The sequence below is a fragment of the Crocodylus siamensis genome, chromosome 7 (assembly GCF_052110815.1).
Source record: "Crocodylus siamensis isolate JL-2025a chromosome 7, ASM5211081v1, whole genome shotgun sequence".
NCBI lineage: Eukaryota > Metazoa > Chordata > Crocodylia > Crocodylidae > Crocodylus > Crocodylus siamensis.
The window spans coordinates 33,043,649-33,068,748 of record NC_143401.1 but is presented as its reverse complement, the minus strand read 5'-3'; the positions used below and the strand labels follow the sequence as shown (position 1 = coordinate 33,068,748).

Sequence of the window (25,100 nt, the reverse complement as noted above, 5' to 3'; positions counted from 1 at the left end):
ATGTGACGAGCTTCACAGACACCCTCTGCAGGCAAAGGGAGACCCTGGTGCACGTGACCCTCAAGTGCACCCTCCACCTCCAGAATCTTCTCCTGAGGTTCTCGTTGAATTTCACCCCCACCTTCTTTTTGTTTTTTGTTGCCCTATCTGCAGTCCCACCAAGGGACCTCCTGATCAACCTCCTCCTGGCCCTGGCCAAGTGGGCCCTGTACTTGACCAGGAAAGAGGCTCTGGCCGGGAAGGTCCCCAGAGACTGCAGAGCCACTTTCCTCTCACTTGTCTCTGCACATTTCTGGGCAAAGCACCAGTGGGTGGCATCCACCAGCTCCTTGAATGCCTTTGAGGACTGGTTGGTGTATCCCAGGGGGCTCTGCTCAGTGTCCCCCCTGGAAAACTTCTCACATTTTGAACCTTTGACCCCCATGTCACGCCTACACTTTTCTTCCCTAGTTGTCCTACAAAAAAAAAAAATTGCATCTTCCAACCTTTGGCCGGCTATTAGTTAACTAGGCCTTCAGGCCCACAATCTCTGGAAGGTACAAACTGACAGGAGCTTCTGAGGCCCAGACAGTTGGTATCTGGGGACACTAGCCCCTTGTGCCAGCTGGACTGCTGAAGCAGCCCTAACAAAGAGTGGTCCCTGCAGCAGTCTGGTAGCAAGGGCTGCTGCCTGGCTGTGACCTGCTGTGACCTGTGACAGCATCTGCCCCCTTGGACCTGCGGCCTCATGGCTGCGCAACTGCCAGACGCAGATGGGGACCTCACGGCCACCTAGGCTGTGGTATGGGCACTATAGCAAGCCACCTGCACCTCCAGGCCAGCCATAGGTGACGTATAGATGGAACACGGTGGGGCATGTGCCACCCCTGACAGGGCTGCTGCTGACACTGTAAGCAGCACCTGTGGGAGCTCGCCAACTCCTGCCCCACCAACAGTGCCAGTGGGAGGACCCCCAGACTTGGGAGGCACCAGTCAGCCATGAGGCCAGCTGCCAGTGGGTCTTGGTTGCAAAGTTGGCCTTCAGGTGGCACTTCTGTCATGTCTTCTGATGTCTCTGCTCTGCCATCTATGCAGTTATCACCCAGATGTGCTCCTTGTGGTGACCTGCTTTGAACTGTTGAAGCATGTTCTCTTGTCCCCAAAGGGCCAGGAGGTCAGCCATCTTGTTTGCCCTTCAGCTGACTCCCCATTGCTGGCCATGGGCAGGTTCCTCTGCCTGGGTCCTGCCACTTACCTCACCATCAGGGATCTTGGTGTTCCTTGTTTAAAAATTGCAAATTCTCTCATTAAAATACCCAAAATCTGTGTTCTTCCATGACTAAAATGAAACACCTCTATATCTACAGAGATTAGTTGGGCAATGTTTTGTTGATATATTTACAATTTTAAAGCAATTTGGAAGCCCACCACTGCCTTTATCATCATAATAAAAACAAATGCTAAATATCTATACATATGGCATTTGCTTTTGGTTTTTTTTTATCATAGAAATGATCAGAGCTGCTTCTACCCCCTTCACTTACCAGGATGTGGGGTGCTGAGCAACACTGTGCCTGTTCCCTGCCCCTGCCCCTCGCTCCTGAGTTGCAGACCCCCATTAGCTTCCTCCCAGCAGCAACTCCATCTCCGCACCAAGACATGAGTGCAGCTGCAGCTGTCCCAACCACTGCTTTGTGGCTCTAAGCAGTGCCAGCCCTTGCTATTCTGCTCCCCTCACCTGTGCCCAGGCCCCTGAGATCCCCATGCAGTTCCTGGGAAGCTGCTGACTGGAGCTTAGGGACTGGGCTGGGGAAGGCCCTTCCCTTCCAGGCTGGCCTCCCCCTGTACAGGCTGCTCTAGGGGGGAAGAGGGGCTCTAAGCCTGGCTCTGGTGGCCTCTCCTACATGGAGCACTCCCCCATCCCTGACCCCCGTCTCCTTCTCTCACACACTCCTGCTGCCACCTCCATCCCTATCCCTGCCCATCACACCCCACAAGTGGTTCTTGGGACCAGGAGTGCCTCCAGGCTGGGGCCACATGTGGGCACGGAACAGGGCTGCAGTGAAGCAGTTACCCCTGCAGCTGTGGCTCCCACTAGCAGGTCCTGTCCTGTCCTGTCCTGTCTGGTGGCTGGGTATGCTGGGTGTAGGGTTTGTGGGGGTGGGGTTTGCGGGGGAATGTAGGGCTTGTACGGGAGTCTTGGGTGGTGTGGGGTTTGGGAGGGGTGGGTCCTGAGACTGGGTGCCAGCAGGCTGGACTGTCACCCTGTACTACATGCAACCCCTGGTCTCACGCGGCACTGCTACACATCCAGGGGTCTCTGCCAAGAGCGCCTTGACAGCTGCTGCTGGTGCCGGGGTGGCTGTGCACCATGTGGGGGACGGGCAAGGGACCCACCTCTCTTGAGTATTCTCCCCGTCCACACCCAGTCCCCCCACCAACCTACAATCCCGCTCATCCTCATGTTCCTACTTACCTAGGACAGAGCCTGAGTCCGATCCAACACTGCAGCCTTGCCCTGCTCCTAGTTGCTCCAGCATGCTGAGGCACCGTGCTGGAGCAGCAGGGACGTGTGGCAGCCATAGAAACACTCTGAGTCTGGCCATGTGCTAAAGTGTCTCCCTGGAGGACCTAGCCTCTGGTTGCCTCAAGGCATGCTCTGGGACCAAAATGTGCTGCTTTTCCCCAGTGGATTATTTTTTGATACTGTGATTTCCTGGTACCAAATTTAGAGTCCACGCTGCATATTTGCAGTGCAGGGAACATTTTTTCATTCCCAGCGTGCCTCTTATGGCATCTCAAACTGCTTTTGAGGTCCTGCAACATGCTCACTCATATGAATGTGGCCAATGAGGCAACTATTCAAGGCTTAATTTTTTCAGTGTTGTTTGCAGACTGGAAGCAATATTCCCTGATATGATGTGGATAAATAGTGGATGATTAAACATCTTGCCAAGCCAGGGGTTAAGTCAAAAACATTCCTTGTCTCTCAGAACTTCCTGGAAATTCACTACTTCCATTAACCTCAAAGGGATTTAAAAAAAAAAAAAAAGCCTTTGAGATCATAGGATCATAACAAAGTAGAGCTGGAAGTGATCTCATGGGGCGTGTCCAGACAAGCGCACATGTGTGGTATGCAGTGCCACAGTCCTATCTATGGCACTGAACATGCAATTATTCCCCATGCTATTAATTTGCAGCACCAGGGTTTTTTTGGGGTTTTTTTTGACACAGGGAAATTTGTCCCTGAGGAAATGCATGTGCATGCTTGTCTGGACACAGCCATGAGGTCATCTTGCCTAACCCCCTGCTTTCAAGTACACCCCAACCTCAAACCAAAAGAGAGATGGCCAGCCCACAAGAGAGATAAGCACTCATCTTGAGCCTTTGGTTCATAGCCTGGAACCCAAAATGCAGAAATTACATTGGTCTTGTCAAACTGCCCTGTCTAAAAGATATATAGGCGCTGTGTATGTTGCAGCTAAGGCTTTGAATAGGACTGCAATTGGAAATGAGTGAAATGGGAGCTGTGAGTACCTGAAGTAACACATTCCCCTTAATTTCATTAACAGGACATCTTCAGCATTACCAACCAGAACACTAGGATATGTCTTCAGAAAAAAATGAGATTTTTGATGTGGTAAAGGCATGTTTCTTTACATACAGTGTATGAGATGGATGTAGATAGCATATAATTCTTGATACTGAGAAACCCAGTTTAAAGGGAGAATAAGACTGCACCAGCAGAATGCCATAGCATAGTTTAGGTGGAAATCAATTCCAACAGAAGGACGTCAGGTGAAATCCTGGACCCGCTGTAGTTAATCAATTCAGGAGAGCCAAGATTTCACTCGTTGACTGGCAGCACAACGATGCTTGGAAGGATGTAAATAGGTATTGAGTGACATCTGACATGCCTAAGCACTGAGGTAGGATGAGACAGAAAGGAATTGGAAAAAGGCTGTAAAAAATTATTAATGCTGTATACAGCAGCAAATATTTAAAAAAAGCATGAAAATAATGGATTAAAACCATTAAAAAATAATCAGGAGGCAAAGCAGGAGCAATTAGACAATGCATTAGAATATGCAGGAGAAAGGAAGAAGAAAAGGAAAAGCAACGAGTGATATATCTTATAGTAAAATGGATTTCTATTGTATGAAAGAAATTGTCTTATCCTAAGAGCCAAAATGGTCTCCAAAGAACGCAGAACCATGCTTGTTATCTAAGGGCAGTGCAGGCATTTACATATATATACTATCATTATCTTTAATAAGACATACAACACCTAAAAGTCCCTCTACACCATCATTAAACATTCCCCTTAAATAATTATAGCACATTTTAAAAATAAATAGTAATTGGACAGAAAACGGGGAGGTTTACACATATTAGAGGAGGTTAATGTTTTTACCAAACAAAGTATTGCCTGAACATGACTACTTTCAGTGGACTTAAAAAGCAAAAGAAACCTGCCTTAGAACTTTTTCTAAAAAGATTTTGAGAAGATTAATAGAAAAATACAAAAAGTCAATCTAAAACATCCCAAAATGATTATCTGACTTTTTCGCTTCCTGAAAACTGGTTTTAATTGAACCAAAATTTTGATAATGATTTCAATATGAGTTTTAAAAAACAGTTTACAACAAAATGAAGGCTAGAACCCTAAAACATGTAAAAGAACTCTGAAATTTCAGTCTTTTTAGGGTGGGATTTTTTTTTTTTGGTTTAAAAAAAAACAATATAGAAAGCTAAACAAACACTACCACCACAACACAAGATTTTTGGAAGGAAAAAAATATGCAATACTATGCAATTAGAAATATGAGGTAGTCCAACAACTGGCTACTCAGGAAGAACGAGATGACTTATGTTCTACAAACAGTACCCAGAAAAAAAGCTTTGGAGTCAGGGGAACTTAATTATTTTTCACTCCATGGATGTATAAAAACTTGTTTGTTTTGCTGATCTAGAGATCATTTAACTTCATACCTCTGGATAAGAATAGCCCAAGCAAAAATTACAAATTTGATGTCAAGTAACATGGAAAGTAATGGGCAAATGAAGTATGTGTATCATATGGGAAACTAGGTAAGGAGGTCATGATTTAATTGGTTAGTCTAATAAGATTTATAAAAGGGACTAGGTTTAACAAGGGTGGTATCCACTAAACAGTAAATATGGTGGGAAACCATTGACTAAGAGCAGCCAGATTAACTCAGGGAGTTAACTCAAGGAGTTAGGTAAACTATGAGAGAAGGGATGAACTATGTGATCAAGCAAATCATTATGAGACGTATCAAGATCGTGTTGAAGTCCTTCAGGGGCCATGAAAGAATTGCCCTGCCCCTCCCTTTTATACAATATTGTGTAATTGCTTAGGTTCATTAATGGTTACTTTTATATTCATCTAAAGTATTTTGTATAATGATGAATACAAGATACCAGACTAGAAGAATCAAAGGTCATCCCTAATGGGGCATATCCTCTGTATCTGAGATGTTTGAGAAGGACTGCATGCGGTTAGTAGATTGACACAAGGACATACAGTAGAAGTAACATCCTAAGTAGGATCTCAATGATACAGAAAATGAAAACTATAATAAGGTGACATTTTAGTCATAATTCAAAATTCAGGAAAGACAGCCAAGTGTATAAGACAGAGAGCTGACAATGAGAGTCAGAAGGACTTGGCTACATTCAGAACACAGACAGGTTAGCATGTTTTTACTTGCAGAACAATGTCGAAAACCAGCACCCAAAACATTAAAAAAAGGACTATATTCAAGAAGAGAAATACCAGGGAGGCACTGAAGGAAAATGAAACAATACTACTCACTACCCTAATCACATAAGGCATCGCTTTCACGCATCTCTGCCCTGCTTTCTGCCTGGCTTCAGACTAACATGTCTAACTACCTTGGAGTTTCATTATTGGTCATTCTACCTTTTTCAACAGATGGGAGGAAGTTGGTTGGAACCATACACATTTATTTGTATTACTATAGAACCTAGGTCTTCCAGTCATTGATCAGCACCCCAGTGTATTAGGCAACAGGCACTGTCCAAACACAGACCAAAAACATGTTCCCTACCCTGTAAATCTAAAGCAGGGGTCGGCAACTTTTCAGCGATGGCAGGCTAAATTAACAAAGCTAAATTTAAAAGCAGACTGACTGCCGTTTGTGGCCCAGTTGTGTCTACTCCTGCCTCTGAATGCCTCCGATTCCGTTGCCATCAGGCTGAATCTGGCCTATGGGCCATAGGTTGCTGACCCCTGGTCTAAAGAGATCAGGTCACCTTTTCATAAAAAGGCTGTATGTTAGAAGGCCAAGGAAAACTCTAACAACAAAAATTCAAGGATCTTTGAGAGTCAGAGAGAACCTAGGTCTCTTACTTTAGCATCTGAATACCTTTTCTGAGCTATTGGGAAATATTTGGCAATGAGAAAAGTTTGAAGCTATATAAGAATGAATTATATTTTAAAATGAGAATATTAATAAATGGTAAGCTCATAATGCAGCAGTTGAATGAATGATACATAGAATAAACTGTTCATCTGCATAAAAGGAAAAATCACTATTAACAAGATACAGAAGAAATACTTATTGTGATTTTAATCAGGTACCCTAATGGAGATGATCCACCTGTACAAATTTTCTTAAGAACATCCCTTGAGCTTTTCATACCATCCTCATAATGGTGTAGCAATTTTTGGCATGGTGTATAATGTTGCATGAGACTTGATGGAATTTTCCAGGAAAATGAAAACAAGAAAACAACTACTCATTATTTGCTGGAATGAGGGGGAGACCCAGAGCAAAGGTAGATGCTTGTTCTGTATTAATTTTTTGGTGACCATCCAATTTAACTCAGCTATTTTACTTTATTATGTGAGAGTTCTCAGAGGAGTACTGCTGACAGCACACTAGAGATTAAGGGCTTAAAAAAAAAAAAAAAAAGATCAATGGTCAGATTCTGGGAAGAGCCTCAAACCACATCTGATTATTATATGCCTAACAAATGTATATTTGCAAGCAAAACTAAGGGTTCGTCTCTACAAGGAGTTTTCAGGTATAGATATTTCAGAGTAAAGCCATATGGTAGGCATTATGGAAAAATGCTGCTTGGATTAATGCGCTTTGAAAGTAGATTAAAGTTAAGCGTGTACATGATACCCTTATTCTGGAATAATTGAGTCCATACATTGAGTTATTCAGATAGCTGTTCTTGAAAAACTCCATGTTAAGACAAGTTGCTGCTATTTGTACCTGCAATAGGTAGCCCTGAACCTGCAAGGACTTTGGCATCTCTTATTATTGCATACATAATTTCACTGAGTTTATTCAGTGTACAGAAATGTATGCTTCAGCCATAAATTTGGCAGGATTTGGGTCAGAAAGGATGTATTTTAAGAGCAGGCTGTACATTTTTAACTATGGGAAGTTAAAAAAAAATCTGATTCCAATTTTCTTACCAAATCACTCATTTTATTTTAATTAGAGTTTCTGATTTAACCAAAAATATTAGAACGCCTGGGGATTAAAAACAAAGACAAAATTAACAAGCTGCTGTGTTAGATGTTTAATCCTTCCATTAAAACCTATTCTCCACAAGAAAGAATAGACAATAGCCTCTCATTATAGAACACACACATTTCAACACAAGAGACAACCCTTCCTGCTGTTATTTCCCAATGCTGTAAACAGATTTCATTTCAAAATATAAACAGCAAGGTTAGGGATAAATTCTACTCTGGCAGCTTTTGTTTGCAGTCTGGTACCCATCCGAAAATCTATGTCCATCCTATTTTCCATCTTCCACACCCTAGTTCATCCCTTGTTGCCCTTCTGTATCCCAGTCCACTTCCCCATATATTTCCATTGTGTAGTATAATCATTTTCAAATGAACGTACAAAGTGGATTTCTTCTGTTGGTTTAAAACAAAAGGATTTCAAATTTACAAAGCAGGTGCCAATTAGCCAAACCTTAATTTTTGCAAATTTATTTAGGAAAAAAAATAACATGAGCAAATGAGAATACTTCAGTGTTACAACAGAGTATATAAATGTCTAGCAATAGTCAAATAATTTGATCTTTAAATACAAAATAACCACATGAACACCTAATATACAGGTTTCATCTGAATACATATTTATTAGATAAATATTAGGTTGTCACATCATCTAACTACATACAGTTTTGCAAGACTAAAAATCACAATTATTTTTTTCTGACCAGTTTAAAGTATGAAATGATTGCATTGTACTGTACATACAATGTACAAACAAGGACAATGGCCATTTTTGCATGTTACTTCAGATTGTACTTCTTTTTTTTTTTAATTCTCTTCTGATCGTGATATCAAAAATTGTACAAAGTATGAATTTGGTTACAATTTTTTTAATCCCCTTATTTTCTTCATTATTTCTGTAGCACCCTAAAAATACACAGGTGATAGACTAGTACACATAAGCTAGATATTACATGTAGGTAAAACAAAACAAAACAAGGGGTCAGAGTATATTACAGAAGTGAAAGTGAAACAAATGCTGAGACTTCACAAACGCTAACAAACAGGATTCATTTTCCACATAAGATGGAGCTTCAAGCTTTTTTTTTCCTGTGAAATAAAAACAATGCACATTCCAAGGAAAATGAATGCATTTCTGTTAACATGTCTCTATTTGTCATTTACATATGTACAGCTGTCCCTTGAGTCTCCACTGCAGACATTGGCGTGTATCTGTCAGTCCTATAATAATGTCTTGGCAGCAGAACTGTAGATCTCTGTGGGTTCTTTCCCAGATGAGCTTCCAAAGGGGAACAATTTTAAAAAAATAAACAAAATATAATAAAAACACTACTGGGAATTTCATATCATAATTGAGTTTTAAAGGAAAATGACTGTGATTATCCTATTTGGTAGGTCTTTCTCTACATTTTAACACATTATGGCAGTGAAAAGATTAAAAGTTAATTACATTTTCATTTAAAAGCTTTTCCATGCTGAATCCCCTGTACAGTACCTGATTTTAACTGACAGAGAGTCTTGAAACTGTCTCAAATGTTCGACAGTCAGGTGATGGCTAAGAACCATATTGTATTACTGTCTTAGAAAGCAAATATTCCCATAGACTTAAAACATCAACTGCAAAAAGGTCTGTTTTAATTCTCCGCTATTACTGTTCAAAGTAAATGCAAAAACCACCCATAACATGTTGCTATTCTCTGTGGGTTTTGTCCCTTTATGCTTTCCAACAGGAATACTATAGCAGAAGATCAATCCTTAATACATCTGATCTGAAATGAATATTTGTTCTTAAATAGAAGAATCTTTTCAGGTTGCAAATTTAGTCAGCTGCTCGAACAACAATGGGGTGAAGCAATTTAATAGAACCAGACTAGAATCCGAGCAACCAGTTCCAGCTCATAGCAAGAAGCATTCTTTATTCCAAGATCTATGGCTAAAAAAAAAATCCCTAAGGGCAATACATTGTCAGTTTATCATTATCTGCCCATGCAAATGACTTAAACACCTATATAAATGATCCAGCAAAATACAGGGGAAAACTACTACAGTAAAATGGCTACAAAACACATTTGTTACTGAAGAATGGTCTTTCCTACCAGTTGTGTGATCATAGCACCACACCACAACCATGTCACCGTGTATTATAAAGGTATCATTAATATTGTGTAGCGATTCTCTACTGGCTGTCAATTCTACATAAGAAAAAAGACAATTCTAAGCAGAACAAACATAACGTATTGTTTCCCTCCCCTTCCCCCCCACCAACATCCCCAAGTGTTAGAGAGCTCCAGTTTCAAAGACCAGAATGCCAATAGAGTGATATAAATATTGTACCTTATAGACTTGCTGCTTGCCATAGTGCACATTTACTTGTTCAAACAGCTGGTGCTAGCTGTTCTGTTGACTGAGACAAACTGGCCCGATACCTGTCATTACCAGCCCACAATCAGCCACACACAGTCAATGAACATTTTACTTTTGCCCCAAGCAATCACCTAGTATCCTGTTTGCATGACAGAGCTGGACCCTGATTGTCCAGGTACTGCATGATGTATCAATTCATTTGAGAAATGGATAAGAAGGTTGGGCTAATTTATCAAAGGAAAAAAAATGCTCCCTTATTCTGTTAAAGAACCCTCGTTATTTTTTTTAAAAAAAGGACCCATATTTTTCTTCAGACAAGGTATTTAAAAACACCAGCAAAAGTATAACCAGATCATGAAAATGTTGAATATTATCAAAGACAATACTAAAATATTCACAAAGATATTTACAATAGCAATTCTTAAAATAATTGATTTTGCATAATGAACAGCGCCTTTTTAAAAAAAACTCGAAACAGGAAAAATATAAGTGTGGGAACATCTCTACATAAAATGTTTGACAGATTCAATACTTCTACTGGAAAATAAAAGAACTAAACTGCCATTTCCTTTAATATCTACAGCAAGGTGCTGCTGACTAGCATATATATATCACGATGCATGTACAGCAGCAGTGGGAAATTTTAACAAAAAGAATTTACAAAAATGACTTTGGTGAGGAAAGCAAATCCAGAACTGTAAGCACATGGCATGCCATTTACATCGCAAACTAAAGGAGGGGGAGAATTACCTATTCAAAGAGACAAGAACAACAGTAACAACAAAAAACCCAACATTATTCTGTCTGGCACTTAAGTTGAAAACTTATAGTTGAGCACGAATAAGGACATATTGGATTGGAGTTGGGATGAGGAAATGGGTTGGACAAATTTGTCTTAGTAACAAAGAAAACAAGAACTGTACAGTGGGCAAAAGCTGAAATGTCGCACCACAAGGGCAAAGTTGGCACACATGCACTTCTTACACAGCTACTGTACATAATTTATAAGAGAGAGACGAAAGAGAGAGAGAGAGAGAGAGTGCACACAAAAATGGGCACAGAAGCAATAGGAAGCTCATGCAGGAGAAGCAACCACACGAGGAGCACAGATCACAGGGGCAAGACAGTGATTGTGGCACTGGGTCTGCCAAGGGCAGTAGTAACATACCAAAAATTACTTATTTTCCCCATGCCCATCCTTGGTGAACAAACGTCCTGGCAGCTCAAGAGTTAAAATAAAGGAAGAAGAAAAGTAAACGGCAAAACTATATGTAACAGTCTTGAAAACAAAACATAAAGCAAAACAAGAGAAGCTCTAAGGTGTCTGTCCAATTCCAGTGCCCCTTTCAAGTTGATTATTAATAAGAATATGCTGTTAGTGATGTTACAGTGCTTTTTGATTTTCCTTCACCCAGCTCATCTCACTATGCATTGTGCAGTACAGAAAACCAAATGATACAGAGGCTGAGGAATCTGAAGGCTCTGGGTGATAATCAAGAACATTTTGGTTTGCACTACCCCTGCCCCTTGTATGGATATATGGCAAATATATATATATATATATGTGTATATATATAAAATAAATCTCAACAGTTGGATATTAATGCAGCCACAAATGGCAGTGATTTGAAACCAAAACCAGCAAAAAGAAAAAAAATAAAGAGAAAAGTTGCTTCCTCCTCCCCCCATTAAGTCTGTGCATTTGAGCAGAGGAATCATTTGCAAATGAGCATGGAAGATTCCTGCATTTCATAAACCCAAACACACACTGGCTGCAGCCTGGAGATTCACAGGACTCCTCTACTGAAGACAAAACATTAGCTAACCAGAAGTCTCCCTTTGATGCCGTTTGTGTTTCTTCCCTACCCTTGACATTTTATTGTACAATTTGTGCTTTTTGGTGTTTTATGTGGTTTTGTTTGTTTGTTTGTATTGTTTTGTTTTCCTTTGTGTGTGTGGCCAATACAATTTGTCCAACACAAATCTGCAATTGGGGAAAGTGGAGAAAGGTAAGTGGGTAGAAGGGAGATACAGTTTTAAAAAAAATGGAAGAACAGTCGTTGGAAGGACATTCTGAGACTGGTCAATTAAGACAGTTCCATTTTGTTGCCTTTTCCTCTCTTGCCAAGATTGGTTTTTGCCAGGATACTTCACACTATGTGTATCACAGAACTCTCTCTCTATGGGATTAACAAAGAATGGGGTTTCCAATAGCTGCACAATTGTCTATGCTTTGTTGTGATGCTTAGCAGAAGTCTGAGATCACCACATTTGTTTATTTTTTCCTCCCGTTGCTTTCACAGTCCGTGACGCTGACAAAAACAGTTCGGAGATGAAGAAAGCAGGGAGTGCACCATTGATCACAGTCGTGAGTTTGTTTTATCTTCTGTGGAAAGGGAGTGTTAAGATCCTTGTTGTGCAGCCACACATGTGTGAACAAGTGAGAGGGATGGGGGAAATACACATGATTTCAGTTATTCTCAAAGAGAGAAAGAAGGTCGTCATTGCTATTGCTTGGCAAGTCAGGAGGATCCAGGTACGAAAGCAGCTCATCTGGATTTGTGAGTTCTGGAAGCAGCTACAAAATATAAAGATAAAAGGAAAATTACAGGTAACAGAAATGCGTTGGTAGAACAAGGGACTAAAACCTGTCTGCTCCTGGAAACTGACTTTCATGTGTATATATTGGAATAGATCCAAAGATGTGATGCACACAAAACTCATTCAGGTAGTGTAGCATCAAGATTTTATGGTCACTTAATTGGGAAAACCTGTATAACCCACTTTTGCCAAGAGAATTTCAGTCATCCCAGTATCGTGTCATTTACAATTTCATAGCCAACCACACCATCACAAATTCCGTACGAAGAGAAAAGTGAGTTTATTACATGGATTTCAATTTATTCCCTGGTTGGTGATGGTTTCAAAGGTTGTTCTTGACCACTTCCTCATATGCAACATTCACAAAAAGCATATGTAAAACTAAAAATCCAATGTGCACTGATTTTGATCATCATTTAAACGAAAGCTTTAAGTAGACAAAATAGCATTTCCTGGGAAAGGTGAATCATCAGCAGTTTATGGTGCGACTCAGACCAAGTTAAGGGCTCAGGGGTATGATACCCCCATGTGGCAGTAGAGTATATTCCCTAATAACTAACTTTGGGAGAGTACTTGCAGAAATATTTTCTAATTATATTCCCACTGCCAAACTGCTTCATATATTCTTGTTCCAAATTTCATTCAGCACCCTTTTGATCTGACACATATGGGGGAACCCTAACTTCTGTTTCATAGCCAGAGACATTTTCCACATCTAATGGTTTATTCTACATCTAATGGTTTATTGAAAAGCAAAAAATGTTGCATGAAAAATTGGGAAGGAAAAAGGGATCTGTAATAAGTATGTTTTGTTCTCTCACTGACAAGATTAAAACAATATGGACAACTTTAGCACATGTATCAGCAGAGATGGACACCTTTCCAATTGCTGTGTGTTTTCAAGTCTTGTAAAACTAAAAAGTATACTTTACAATACTGCAACTACTATACTAACATTAGGTGAATGCTAGGCAAGTGTAGATGGAGAGGCATCAGCTTTCATAAGTAACAACCTGCTCTGTCAGATATGGGACCTAATGAAGTAGATTGGCCTATGAAAGCTCATGCTTCTTGGAACCAGTTAGCGTCTAAGGCTGCGGCCACACATGGTGCAGACATCTGGTTCCCCAGGGAAAACTAGCAGTGGCACACCATGCACCACCATTAGTTGTCCCCAGGGAACACCTGTGCCACGCGCACTTTGGAGCACGGCAAGATACCCTGGGAGTGGTAGATGAGACTGGGGCCAGCACTTGGCTGACCCTAGCAGCCTTACCTGAGATCCTGGGGGCCTCCTGGGGCTGCAGCAGTGGCAATTCTGCTGCAAAGAGCCTGGCTGGTAGCCGCAGTGTGACTCTGGGTGGCCCGGCTCTGCTTTTGAGTGGCATACGCTGCCCTTTTTCTCCACAAACTTTTTTGACCCCTGGATATCAAAAAAACCCTTGCAGTACAGAGAACATCTGAATGTGTCGTTTGTGGCACTGCAGACATGCCACTCTGCCTTGCCTTCCACCTGGCTTCAGACTAACACGGCTAAGCACCACTATACTAACATTAGGAATGTTATTCCTGTGAAAAAGCAGGTCAGTTCCCTAATTTCAATCAGGTAAATGCATCTTTAAATACATTTATAAGGAAATGTAAGTGACATTTTTAATTAAAAGACATATGAACACTGTCCCTTCTATTTGCTTTTAAAAATATGATGGTGGGAATTTAAAAAAAGCTGAATTTCACAGAAGTAACTTTTCTTAAAAGTTATTTTTTCCAAGACCATGCATTACACTTAGGAACATGCTATTATTCTGGACTAAAGAGATGGAGCACTTATATTCCATCCTTTCACATACTATTAATTTTTTTTTAATACAATACTACATAAAGGCACACTCTCCCAAAACTGTGGCCCGTTGGTCAAAGTACTGTACAAGGAAAAATATAGCTCTTGTCCTTGAGATCTTACAGTTCAATTTATTGTAAAGAATTAATGCAATTAATCTCTGAGTCTCATTGCTTCATATGCTTTTTGAAAATCTGGGTAGTTAAAGTCTCCAGACAATTTTTTTCAAGTTTGGGGATACGTTTAAATAAACCTACAATGGTAAAAAAACTAGTGAATTTGATTAAAGGTGGCCAAAATGAGCCAGTGATGCCTTTAGTCCACAGTGACTTACTGTAAATGTAGTCTTTGATTAGATAATTTTGCCACTTAGTGGATAATTTGACCTGCTAGCTGAGCTTGTAAAAAGAGGGAAGGTTTCTGAAAATTAGAATATCATCTAGGCAGCTGGAGAACATCAGAAAAGATCTTCAGAGACATTCTTATGTGCTGGGAATCATTGTAAGTTGCAGTGGAAAAGTAAGAGTAATTTGCCTAGCAATGAGTAGACAATGCCAGACATCTGTTGCAAATTTTGAAACTTGCTTCTGATACACTAATAATGTCACATGCCATTTTTATCCAATCCTCACTTCACATGTTCACTAAAAGCTAAGCCCATTACAAAGTGTTCCTCAGTAATTAATTTCTGCCTATGTTCTAAAGAACTCTTTTCACATTTTACTGTACTTGTCTTATCAACTAAGAACATTTTGCATTCCTTTCATAAAGCCACTCTGATTTGACGAGTGATAACTATGTGCTCAGTATATTATGCTAGATATCCAGATATTAGTCTGCATACAATTTAGGTACTGGAAAATGAACGCCTATTTCAAAAGAGTACCGTTACTTAAATGTTTGTGTGACCTATTAATGATATTTCAGTGGGGTCTCTAAGGATTCAGTTCTGAAGCTGCCACTCAAGTTGCAGTCCCTTAATGATTTCCATGCACGCTTATTGGATACTAACCCACTCAAAGCATTTTATACGTAGTAGTTCAAGAACGGTTTGGTTCCTCCAGTCTGCCCTGATCTTGCCTCTCTCCCCTTTTTTGTAAGGTTATTTAAAGGCTGGTATATGGCATAGAAGAGTCAAGTGTGTGTGAATAATAAAACACATGTGTAAGTCTGCAGCACCCCTGTGAATATTTCTTAAAAGTTACAACCACCAAGAATTATGAGCACGGGAGCAAATTATTCAAAACCAAATCAAATCCTCCCACTATAAAATTTAAATTTGAAGAAGTGGTGCTTTTTTATTAGAAAAGTGTATGGAGACAGAGAAACTGACACAAGAGGATTCAGTCACAAGCTCCCTTAAGTGAACCAGGAGAACAGTAAGTGGGAAAAGGCATTCCTTTAGCTTACTCCTTTCCATGGACCATCTGCCAAGTTTGTCTGTGTATGGTGGAGGAGGAATAGCTTCTGCAGGGCTGCTATTGTACAGATATTGGCACAGCCCTAATGCTACACCAGCTAGAAGGGAGAGGGATGTTAAACTATGCCAGTTTGGTGCAAACCATAAGCAAAGGGAAGCAGGGACCAAATTGCAATTTGCTCAGTTACAAATTCAGGCCCTGGTCTGAATCATAAGATTCCCTTCCCTGCCCCTTGTTCAGGAGAACTTCAGGATCCCGTAATATTCAGGCTCACCAGTCAAAAGAAAGAAAGAAAGTAAAAAGGAAAGAAAGAAAGATGCTTAAATGCCGCACTCTCTCTTGAGAAAAGCTTGCTTGAATGAAAACACCCATGCTAGAAAAGATATGGCTTGAGTGTCATGCAGCTGCTTAAAACGTAAAGGTTTTCTCAGCAAGCCACGAGTGCCTGTCATCTCAGCTTCAGTGATTAAGTTCATGTAACAAAGCATGAAACGATGACATGTGCTGCGAAAGCTGCTTCCCTCTCCCTCTCCTTCCTCCCCCCGCAACCTCTCAGAAACGTAAAGCACAGTCTAAGGCAGGCAGATGATAGTATGACACAGACTTACATCCAGTGAGGGCTCCGGCATGTCAGATGCTCCCTGTCCACCAGCCTGACCTTCTAAGGCTGAGGAGGGGTTAAAGGTCAGGTCACTGTGTGGATGGTTGCTAGAAGCGGCCTGTGGTGGCTGCCGGGACTGCTGGGTAGGAGGACCACTGTGATGTAATGGCTGCCCTGACTGGCTGCTGGGGTGAGGTACGTGCAAACCTTGCTGCATGGAACTATGGGATTGATCAGTGCTGCCAGGATGAGGGATCTGCGAAGGAGGAAAAAAAGCAGGAAAAGAAAGTGAGGCCACGACTTACAGTGGTCAAGGTGTCTGAAGAAAATGAAACTCCATAACTGAATGTTAAAACAAACAAAAAAAAGCAATCAGAAAAGAGAATCCCATATCCCGATATTAGAGGAAATGTTTGTCTCTTTAAAGGTCATTAGCAAAGGGGAAAAATACACTGGATTTGTGCAGGGTTTTGTTGCTTTACCATGATGTGCAAAAGAAGGCATGAAAAAAGCAGCCATCTTCTCTTTTTTTGGATCTGTAATTCAGGTGTAAATAACCCTAGTAGTGTTTTCCCTGAACACCTATGGATGAGCAGAAAAACAGTTGCATTATGACATTAGTGAAATTATTCAAGGGAGACCTGATTAACTCTGAAGATACATTATTTTTATTCAGACACTATTCAGATTTTTGTTGACATTTCACTCCAGTCTTGGAGGAGAGTGGCGTTTGATTAAAAAAATACCTGTCAAAAGAGCTGTCTTTGTTAGGGATTGAACATCTCCAGCTGAGGGCTGAGAAAGTTCCCCATTCATATCTGAGGCCTCTAATAAAAATAGGTAAAGACTTGCCAGCCTTGATATTTTTATGGGAGGAAAACCTCCCCAAACCAAACAAATGCTCAAAACATTGTTATTATGGGAGAACTTTTCAGTTTTCCTTTCACATCACAGAGAAGCATGTAAGGGCATAAGCCCAATACTTCCTTCCTTTACAGCTGCTTACAGAAATAACCCACTGCCCCCCCCTCCCCCCAAAATGGCACTTTAAACTCCATGCACTGAGCCCAGAGCATGCCCAGAAGAGACATCAAGTTAGTTGGACCCGGCTCACCCAACGTCTGTATAGATCAGAAGCTTCAGTGGGACTTTTATGGCACTTTTCTCTAATAGCTCATAGAATCAGCTTTAGCTAAAAGCGCCAAAAAGCCCCACTGAGGATCCCAACCTGTACAGACGCTGCAGAGCTGAGTTGAACTAACACGCTGCTTCTTCTGGTAAAGCACTTTTTCCCTGCATGTCTGTCAGTGCCCTACATGTCACTTTTAATCCTGAAACATACTTTAGAACTTGACCTTGAAGTCATGAGAAAAAAAGTGCATGGCTGTTCATAAAGCCAGTGTCCTCACACTAATTGGGTAAATGGATGAGCAAATGTGAACAATGTCTACATACTGCCACAAAGTAGAGCTGAAATAAAAGAGCAGAGACAAACAATAACAGCATGAAAATAACCCAACACAAACCAACAAAAGCCAGCAAAGAAAACACTATGTCAGAAGTGACCCTTTCACTGCAAAGAGCATGGTCAGACTACCTAGTCTTAACATTTACTTTTGGAAAGTAAAAGGGAGTTATTCTAAAACCTAATATGAATAGAAAAGCTAATCTTAATATAAATGTTTTTACAACAGTCATTGAATTGAAAACGGTCATTTTTTATTCAATCATATCTGTGCTTCTGAAAATGAAAATACAGTGACGGCCCCATGGACATTTACATGGAAGTCTTTTTTCCAATCTCTTTATGAAATAAACAGCAGTGAAAGAGGGTGTAACTGTAATCACAACTGCAAAACTATAATTTCCATGTAGGCCTCTTCATATTGTCAGGACATAAGGGAACTGAGAAAGATAGGGGTAAACCCTCTCCCTTTTAGCATGGATCCAGTTATACCAGTCTGAGGGTGCACTATGCCATACAGCTTTTCCCAAATGGGAAGACAAGTACAAAGGCTATGCACCATACAGTACACAAATCTCACAACAGGTATGTGTAAGTGTAGAGAAACTGAACAGTAGTTATAGCTATTTAAATGCTTTGACTTCCCTATTAATTTGTTGAAGAAATGTCCAATAGAAAGTGTGGAAATGTAAACAATTTTTAAAAACAGTTAAAGTTGTGCTGAGAAACTGTGAAAGGAGTTTTCCCTTCTCTTCCCACAAAATGATTATTCTGGAGGTGTCTGGTTAATTTATACAATTTGAACCCAAAAAACCCTTCTGACATTTGACTTGACTAGTCAAATTAGCATTTTGGTCCCTGAAGTATTTGTCAGTTAGGTGGTAATTGTTCATTATGACATCAAGCGATAAAGATTCCAAAAAACCAGCATTATAATCCATTGTCTAGCTTTACATCTGATTGCTGATTATAGAGTAAACTGTTTTCTCAGGCATCTTTGTTCATGCTCCTCTTATCATATTTTGAAGACACTAATTCTCATTATAATGCAAAGTCTAAAAAAGGTGCAGCTTGAGTGTACAGCAAAGACTGCTGAGACCACCAATTCTCTTGGGTTTTGGTATTCCTATAATGTAAGCACTCCAGAAAATAGACATTTAAGAGCTGTGGGGATACAACTCTATTGACTACTTAATGGTACCACAGTGCTGACATGATGTATAAAAGTGTGAGTTCTACATACTAAATGTGCCAGCTGTGGCCTAATAATCCTCTGACCTCAGTGGTAATCTGACTGTAGAAAAAAAGGCAATGCAGGTTAATCCACCACCCTTGTTTCTATCTCACTGCAGAGCCTCAAATTACTGCTGAATATAATTAGTAATATGTATCATAGTTATAGTTGTCCAATATGGGTGCTCACTAAGATCCTATAACACTAAAAACTCATTTCCTTTCTTGTAGCCATATGCCAGATCTTGGATTTATTTTTCTCTTCTTCTTACATGGGTGGAACATCATTGTTGATGAATGATATTTCTAAAAACCCAATTCATTATTGCTAAAACCTACTGTCAGAATCTCGCTCTCATTTGCCACATTTCCTGAAACACTTGGTGTGATCAGTCTTCTCTACTCAGCCCTATGTGAAGGCTGCTCCCTGCTGTCCAAGATGAAACTATTTACAATATCTTTGGAAACATCAGGTGTTCGTCTATGTCAGATCTCGGACACTGAGCTAAGCTATCAGTCTGATCTAGAAGCAAGAAAGCACTAGCACAGGGGTAGGCAAAATACAGCATGCCAAGCACTTCCCTCCGGCCTGCAAACCCCCTTCAAAACCCAGGTAATGGCGGCTGCCTCTCTAAAAGCATCCAGCAGCAGCACCTCAGGCTGTTTACTTGGGTTCTGGTTGTGAGGCAACCAACTCTGACCTCAGCCTGCCCCAGCTGGCCTCTCCCTGCCCTGGCTCAAGCCACGTTTGCAGCTTGAGGGGGCGGGGGGGCTGGGCCAGAACCTGTGGCGCCAGTGAAGGGAAACAGTGTCTGGGCTGGGTTCTGCTTTGGTAAGCCCAGGCAAGTGGCTGCTGGGCAGGCTCTCCCCATGCTGTGCCGTGCTTCTTGGGCTGCGTGGGGTTGGACTGGGCCCATACTGGGGAGGGGACGCAGCAGCTGGGCCGCAGCTCCAGCCCAGTCAGCATGAGGAAGGAGAGGTGGTGGCAGAGCCATGTGCCGCTCAGGGTGGGACGAGCCCAGCTGGAGTGGCAGGGGCTCAGCTGCATTTTCCCCCTACCTGTGCTAGTTAGTCCCAAATGACACACGGCTCCGCTGCCACTTTTGCTGGCTGGTGCCAACCCAGCCGGGCTTGTCCCATCCAGAGCAGCATGTGGCTGAAGCCGACTTCCCACATGGTGCTGGGGATGGGACAAGCCTGGCCGGGTTGGCACCGGCCAGCAGAAGCTACAGTGGAGCCGTGTGCTGCTCTGGACTGACCGGCACAGGTAGGGAGAAAATGCAGCTGAGCCCCTGCCACTCCAGCCGGGCTTGTCCCCCCGTCCCGAGCAGCACATGGCTCTGCCGCCGCTTCTGCTGGCTGGTGCAGACCTCGTCGGGCTCCTCCCATCCCCAGCAGCATGTGGGAAGCCAGCTTCAGCCGCATGCTGCTCCAGATGGGATGGACCCAGCCGGGTCAGTGCTGGCCAGGAAAAGCGGCATGCAGCTAAAGCCGGCTTCCCATGCTCTGCTGGGAATGGGAGGAACCCGGTCGGGTTGGCACCGGCCAGCAGAAGCGGTGGCAGAGCCACATGCCACGTGGGACGGGATGAGCCCAGCCAGACTGGTAGGGATGGGTCAGGGTCAGGTCATGCTGGCACCAGTGATGGGTAGGGGGGCTGGCCCGCTTTTAATGCCTGGAGCCTGGTGGGGTGGGCTGGGTCTTTGCTTGTGGGAGGTTTGCAGGTTCCAAGGCCACCTCTCCAAAAAGAGTACTTCCAGAGGCAAGGGGAGGGACTTCCGGTGGCAAAGGTCCAGCGTTAGGGGGCAGGACTTCCGGTCCCAAGAGGGCGACCAGGGGGTGGGGCAACTGAAGGGGTGGGGCTACCCATGCAGCTCTCAACAGCTTGCCGAAACTCATCAAGCAGCATCCCTCCTCCCAAAATAATTGCCCGCCCCTGAACTAGCACAATATTTACAAGAATGGGAGTAAGTTCTTGTAGTGCTAAGGTGGTGGATACCTACTGAGCTACTGAACATGTTGGCTACTGAGCTTCCTTCGACCTCAGTGGGAAAGTTGGAGGTGGACAAAGGAGCAGCCTTAGATTATGTTTCTATAATGGAGATATGTACTGTATAGTAGAGTAAAAACAAAAATAAATGAATAAAGAGGTAAAGGTAAACAAAACATGCTATGCATTAACCTGTTTTATATTAATATTCCTGTTATCATGCATTGTGTTGTGCAGTTATATAAAGATAGTGGTGTCCTATTCACAGAAAATTTAGCTATGCAACTCAAGAGTTGGTGCAATAGAATACAGTTACCAATAAGTTGTCGATTTACATAGTTGTTGTTCACATTTATATAGTCTTGTTCACTTTCTACAGCAAAGATTTATTTTTAAGGTAGGAGAGAGGAAAGATAGAAAGATACCTAAAGACAAATAGAGGGATGAAAATGGACACTTTATAATAGTAATAATAATAGTAGCTGAAGCAGGCTCCTAACAAAACCTCTTCACGTGAAATTATCTGAAGACTTTGGGGCCAGATTCTCACAATCAATCTGATTTCGTTGTGCAATTCAGTCAGGGCAACGTAGCTGCAAAATAGCCATAACTTGTCAACTGAGCATTTCCCTGGTGGGCAGGAAGGAACCATCAGATGATATATACCAGGAACTACTGACTGCTACTTCTGTCTCTGCAGGAACACATCATGGTGAGGAATGGGTGGAGCAAAGGTCTACAGGTAGAGACACAATTTACTAAATCAATGTCAGTGCTGTCCCACTGGCCCATAAAACCTAACAACTGCAAAATAGGGCTCCCATTACCCCTTTACTCTTCTGGAGGAAGCAGAGGCTGGAGAGAATTTTGCCCTTAATATTTTCTCTAAGTAGTACAGCTTATAGAAGGCAATACAACTTTTCAGCTCCTCACTCATATCTTAAGCAGATAATCTGCCATTTGTCTTGTGAAATTTCATTTGCCCAGCTACAAGAGCAGTAACACTGCTTAACTCTGATGAAGGCAAACTGCACCGACTGACTTATGACTTGTTTGAAGTGCTCTCTAGCTGGAGGCAAAGCAGAAGTCTCTGCACCCTTGATTTTGAAGGCATAGTTGGTTTGCTTGGATGGTTGTTGCTGGTAGCAAATGCTCACTGTACTTTATTTTAGTACCACGCAGTTGACTCAGATGCAGATACCATGGACTGCTCACCAAGCTGGGTGCAGAGAGTTTGTCAAACTAATTTTCTTGTATGCCTTGAATTACTGCATACTAACTTACAGCGCACAAAGTCACTTGTGATTTCTGGACTACTTCTCTAAAACCAGCCTTTTCCTATAACCTTCTTGGCTTTCCGACACATTCTAAGTGCCCTTTGCACCGTTTCCTTTGTGAACGCCTTCTTATTCCCTACTGACCTAAAAACCTGCTACAAGAGACGGTGAATGAGTAGAGCAATCTGAGGCAGGTACCACCTCACATCTTTATTATATACTGCAACTGTGCTTCCTAATAGTCATTAAAGACATAGCACAGATGACTTGTCAAGTTAAATGTTCTTCCATTCCATCTAACACAGTGCCAGATGTTATACAGCCCCTGTCTTGTTATTTAAACAAACATAAAAGGGGATATATATATATAGTTCTATAATTAAAATAGATGACTAGTCAAGCCTGAAAAGCTAAATGCTGCTGGTAGGTTTTCTACTGACTGTTGCTGCAGTAGTGTATTTTCTGGATATAAAATTCTGCACATAAAATGCAGTGTTCTGAGATAAACAACCTTCCTCTGACCTATGGTCCTAACTGTCCACTTAAGACCTGAGGATCATGTATTTTTAAAACCTCTTAACAACTGAATGCTATCAGAGCAGGGTTGGCATCTATCCTTGAAAACCAAACAGTCTGTCTATCACCATCTAAGCTACTATTCTAGCTTACTACAGACTAGTTTATGGGCTGTTTAAAGAGACCCTCAATTTACCCTGGGCAAGACGTAATGTCACAATGTTTTGATGTAAACTTTTGTCCTGACGGATGATTGTTCAGGAGGCTCCACTCCTGTTTTGAAGCAAGTTAGTGCTATGCTTTATGTGATTCTCTGTTGAGTCTGGGTATTCACAGATCCTCTTGGTCTAGGAAATGAGACCTAGATTTTCTATGTGCCGCTACAAAGCATTGTGATTAACACTAATGTCCAGGGTCACACTACCTCTTTCAGATAAACAACCTTAAGTGACAACTCCAAAAGCTCAAACCTGCTGCCTCCCTTACCCCAAAATCAAACCCTAAAAGAAAAGCACTTCGGACCCTATTTTCTAGATCTATCCTATTTCAGGAACTGTCATAGAAGAATCCACTACAAGACAAGAGCACCTCACAATCAAGATACAGATTCCTCCATTGCTCCTTACCCCAAGAATTAAAAAAGGGAAGATCAGGCTTTAACTTTACTTACAGATTCCTGCATGGGGTGGCTGAGAGGCTTGTCAAGAGCTGCCATGCTGCTTGGCATGTCTGGAGGGTGGGACAGCTGTGGCCCATGCATGAAGTCATTCATGGAAGTTCCACCAGGATTCCCATGAGGGAAATCAAAATTGCCATGACCTTGGTAACTGTTACCTAAGAAGCAAAGAAAGGAATTATTATGAAAGGGACTCTGCTTTCTCTCACTGCTTTCAGCAAAGATCCTTGTAAAAAAAGCCCCAGTATGCCATCATAGTGTGCTGAATTGATTTGAATGTTTATTGTGGAATACCACAGCATTTTGTTCTGTGTCACTAAATGAAGCAGAAGGGAAAAAAATTAGAGCAGTCTCATAAATACGTGTTGCCATTAAAGGGTTAACTTTTATCAAGCAATGCCATGTTCAATTCCTATTCAGTTTGTAAAAAGGAACTGTAGTAGTAGAGATATATTCATATAGTAACTTGAAAACTATTGGTATTTTAAACAGCAACCACTTTGACTCACCACATTAGCTTAGGAAAGGAGAATAGCAATATACAGCTGAAAAATATAGACCCCAAAGAATATTCACTTCTTGGGACACCGGATCACCATGGCTGGCATCTTAAGTTTAAATGTATACTGTGGCATTTGTTTCTTTCACAAGCATTATAGAAAGCACCCTACAAAATACCATGTTAGCTACTGTTTAACAGTGATCACAGGTTCATGATGAGGGTTATTGACTAGGCTACATAAAGAAGTAACTGCAGCACCAGGTCACTATGGCTTCTATTTTACCCTTTGTTTGGTGTGATGATGTAGTTTCAATTATGATTAACAGAGAAGAGACCTCATATGTTGACTCAACCCTATACTATTGTGGTCTTTGTTTTCAAAAAACCCAATCAAACTCATTCAGTTTTTGGAAAATAGGCATTAATAACTTCTAGCTGTTGTGTAGGGCCTGGGTTACATTCATATTACATAAAATATATGTCGGTTTAAAAGAAAAATGCCAGTAACAAAAATGAGTTGTCAGTAAAAATTTTCCAGGATGTCAGTAAAAAAAAATTTCTTGGGTTGGCAACACTGCCAAGTCACATAGTTTACTGACATGAACAGTAGGAACTGAACTAAAGCTACCAAGGTATTTCACATAAACCACTGAAAGGGATTATACTGAGCTCTCAAATAAAAGAACAGATTTGGAGCTTGTCTGGAGAGGCTGCAGTTTGTTAGCTGAAGTAGTGCAGCTTTAACTGTTCAAGTCAAGCAGGGAGTTTGACAAACTGAAGCATCTGCATCATTTGCTTTTCAGCACAGCTCATGTTAAGCAGAAGTTTAATCTCAGAGGAATGGAAGTCATTAGCCATGTAAGAGTATTTCTCAAAGAAGTTGGGACTTTGATCTATCATGTAAATACTGTAGAGCCTTGCTAATTCTCACTTTGCTAATCTGCAAACCGGATAAGTCTCACAGAACATAGCTGGTCTCACCCCACTTCTCAGGAAAGATTTAATGGCAGGGGAGCTGGAGTGAGGTTTTGCGTTACAAAGGCTTTGTTATATTTACAAATTATGCTGCTGTATGCTTACTGCTACACTGAAAAGTACTGT

The 25,100-nt window shown here is 41.5% G+C and overlaps 1 protein-coding gene across 15 annotated transcripts in view; it reads right to left on the bottom strand.

Moving 5' to 3' along the window:
* Positions 1-7,968: 7,968 nt before the first annotated feature.
* The window catches only part of ZMIZ1 (zinc finger MIZ-type containing 1), a 519,894-nt gene continuing 502,762 nt past the window's right edge, over positions 7,969-25,100 (bottom strand). For 14 of the 15 annotated variants that reach the window (XM_090058559.1, XM_090058560.1, XM_090058558.1 and 11 more), the window contains 3 exons: positions 23,492-23,655; positions 16,348-16,596; positions 7,969-12,455 (listed from right to left, as the gene is read on the bottom strand). In XM_090058559.1, the coding sequence (XP_089914685.1) occupies positions 12,348-12,455; positions 16,348-16,596; positions 23,492-23,655 (521 nt within the window). In that variant the 3' untranslated portion in view covers positions 7,969-12,347. The remainder of the gene's footprint in view (positions 12,456-16,347; positions 16,597-23,491; positions 23,656-25,100) is intronic. The other variant, XM_090058567.1, reaches the window with a different exon arrangement.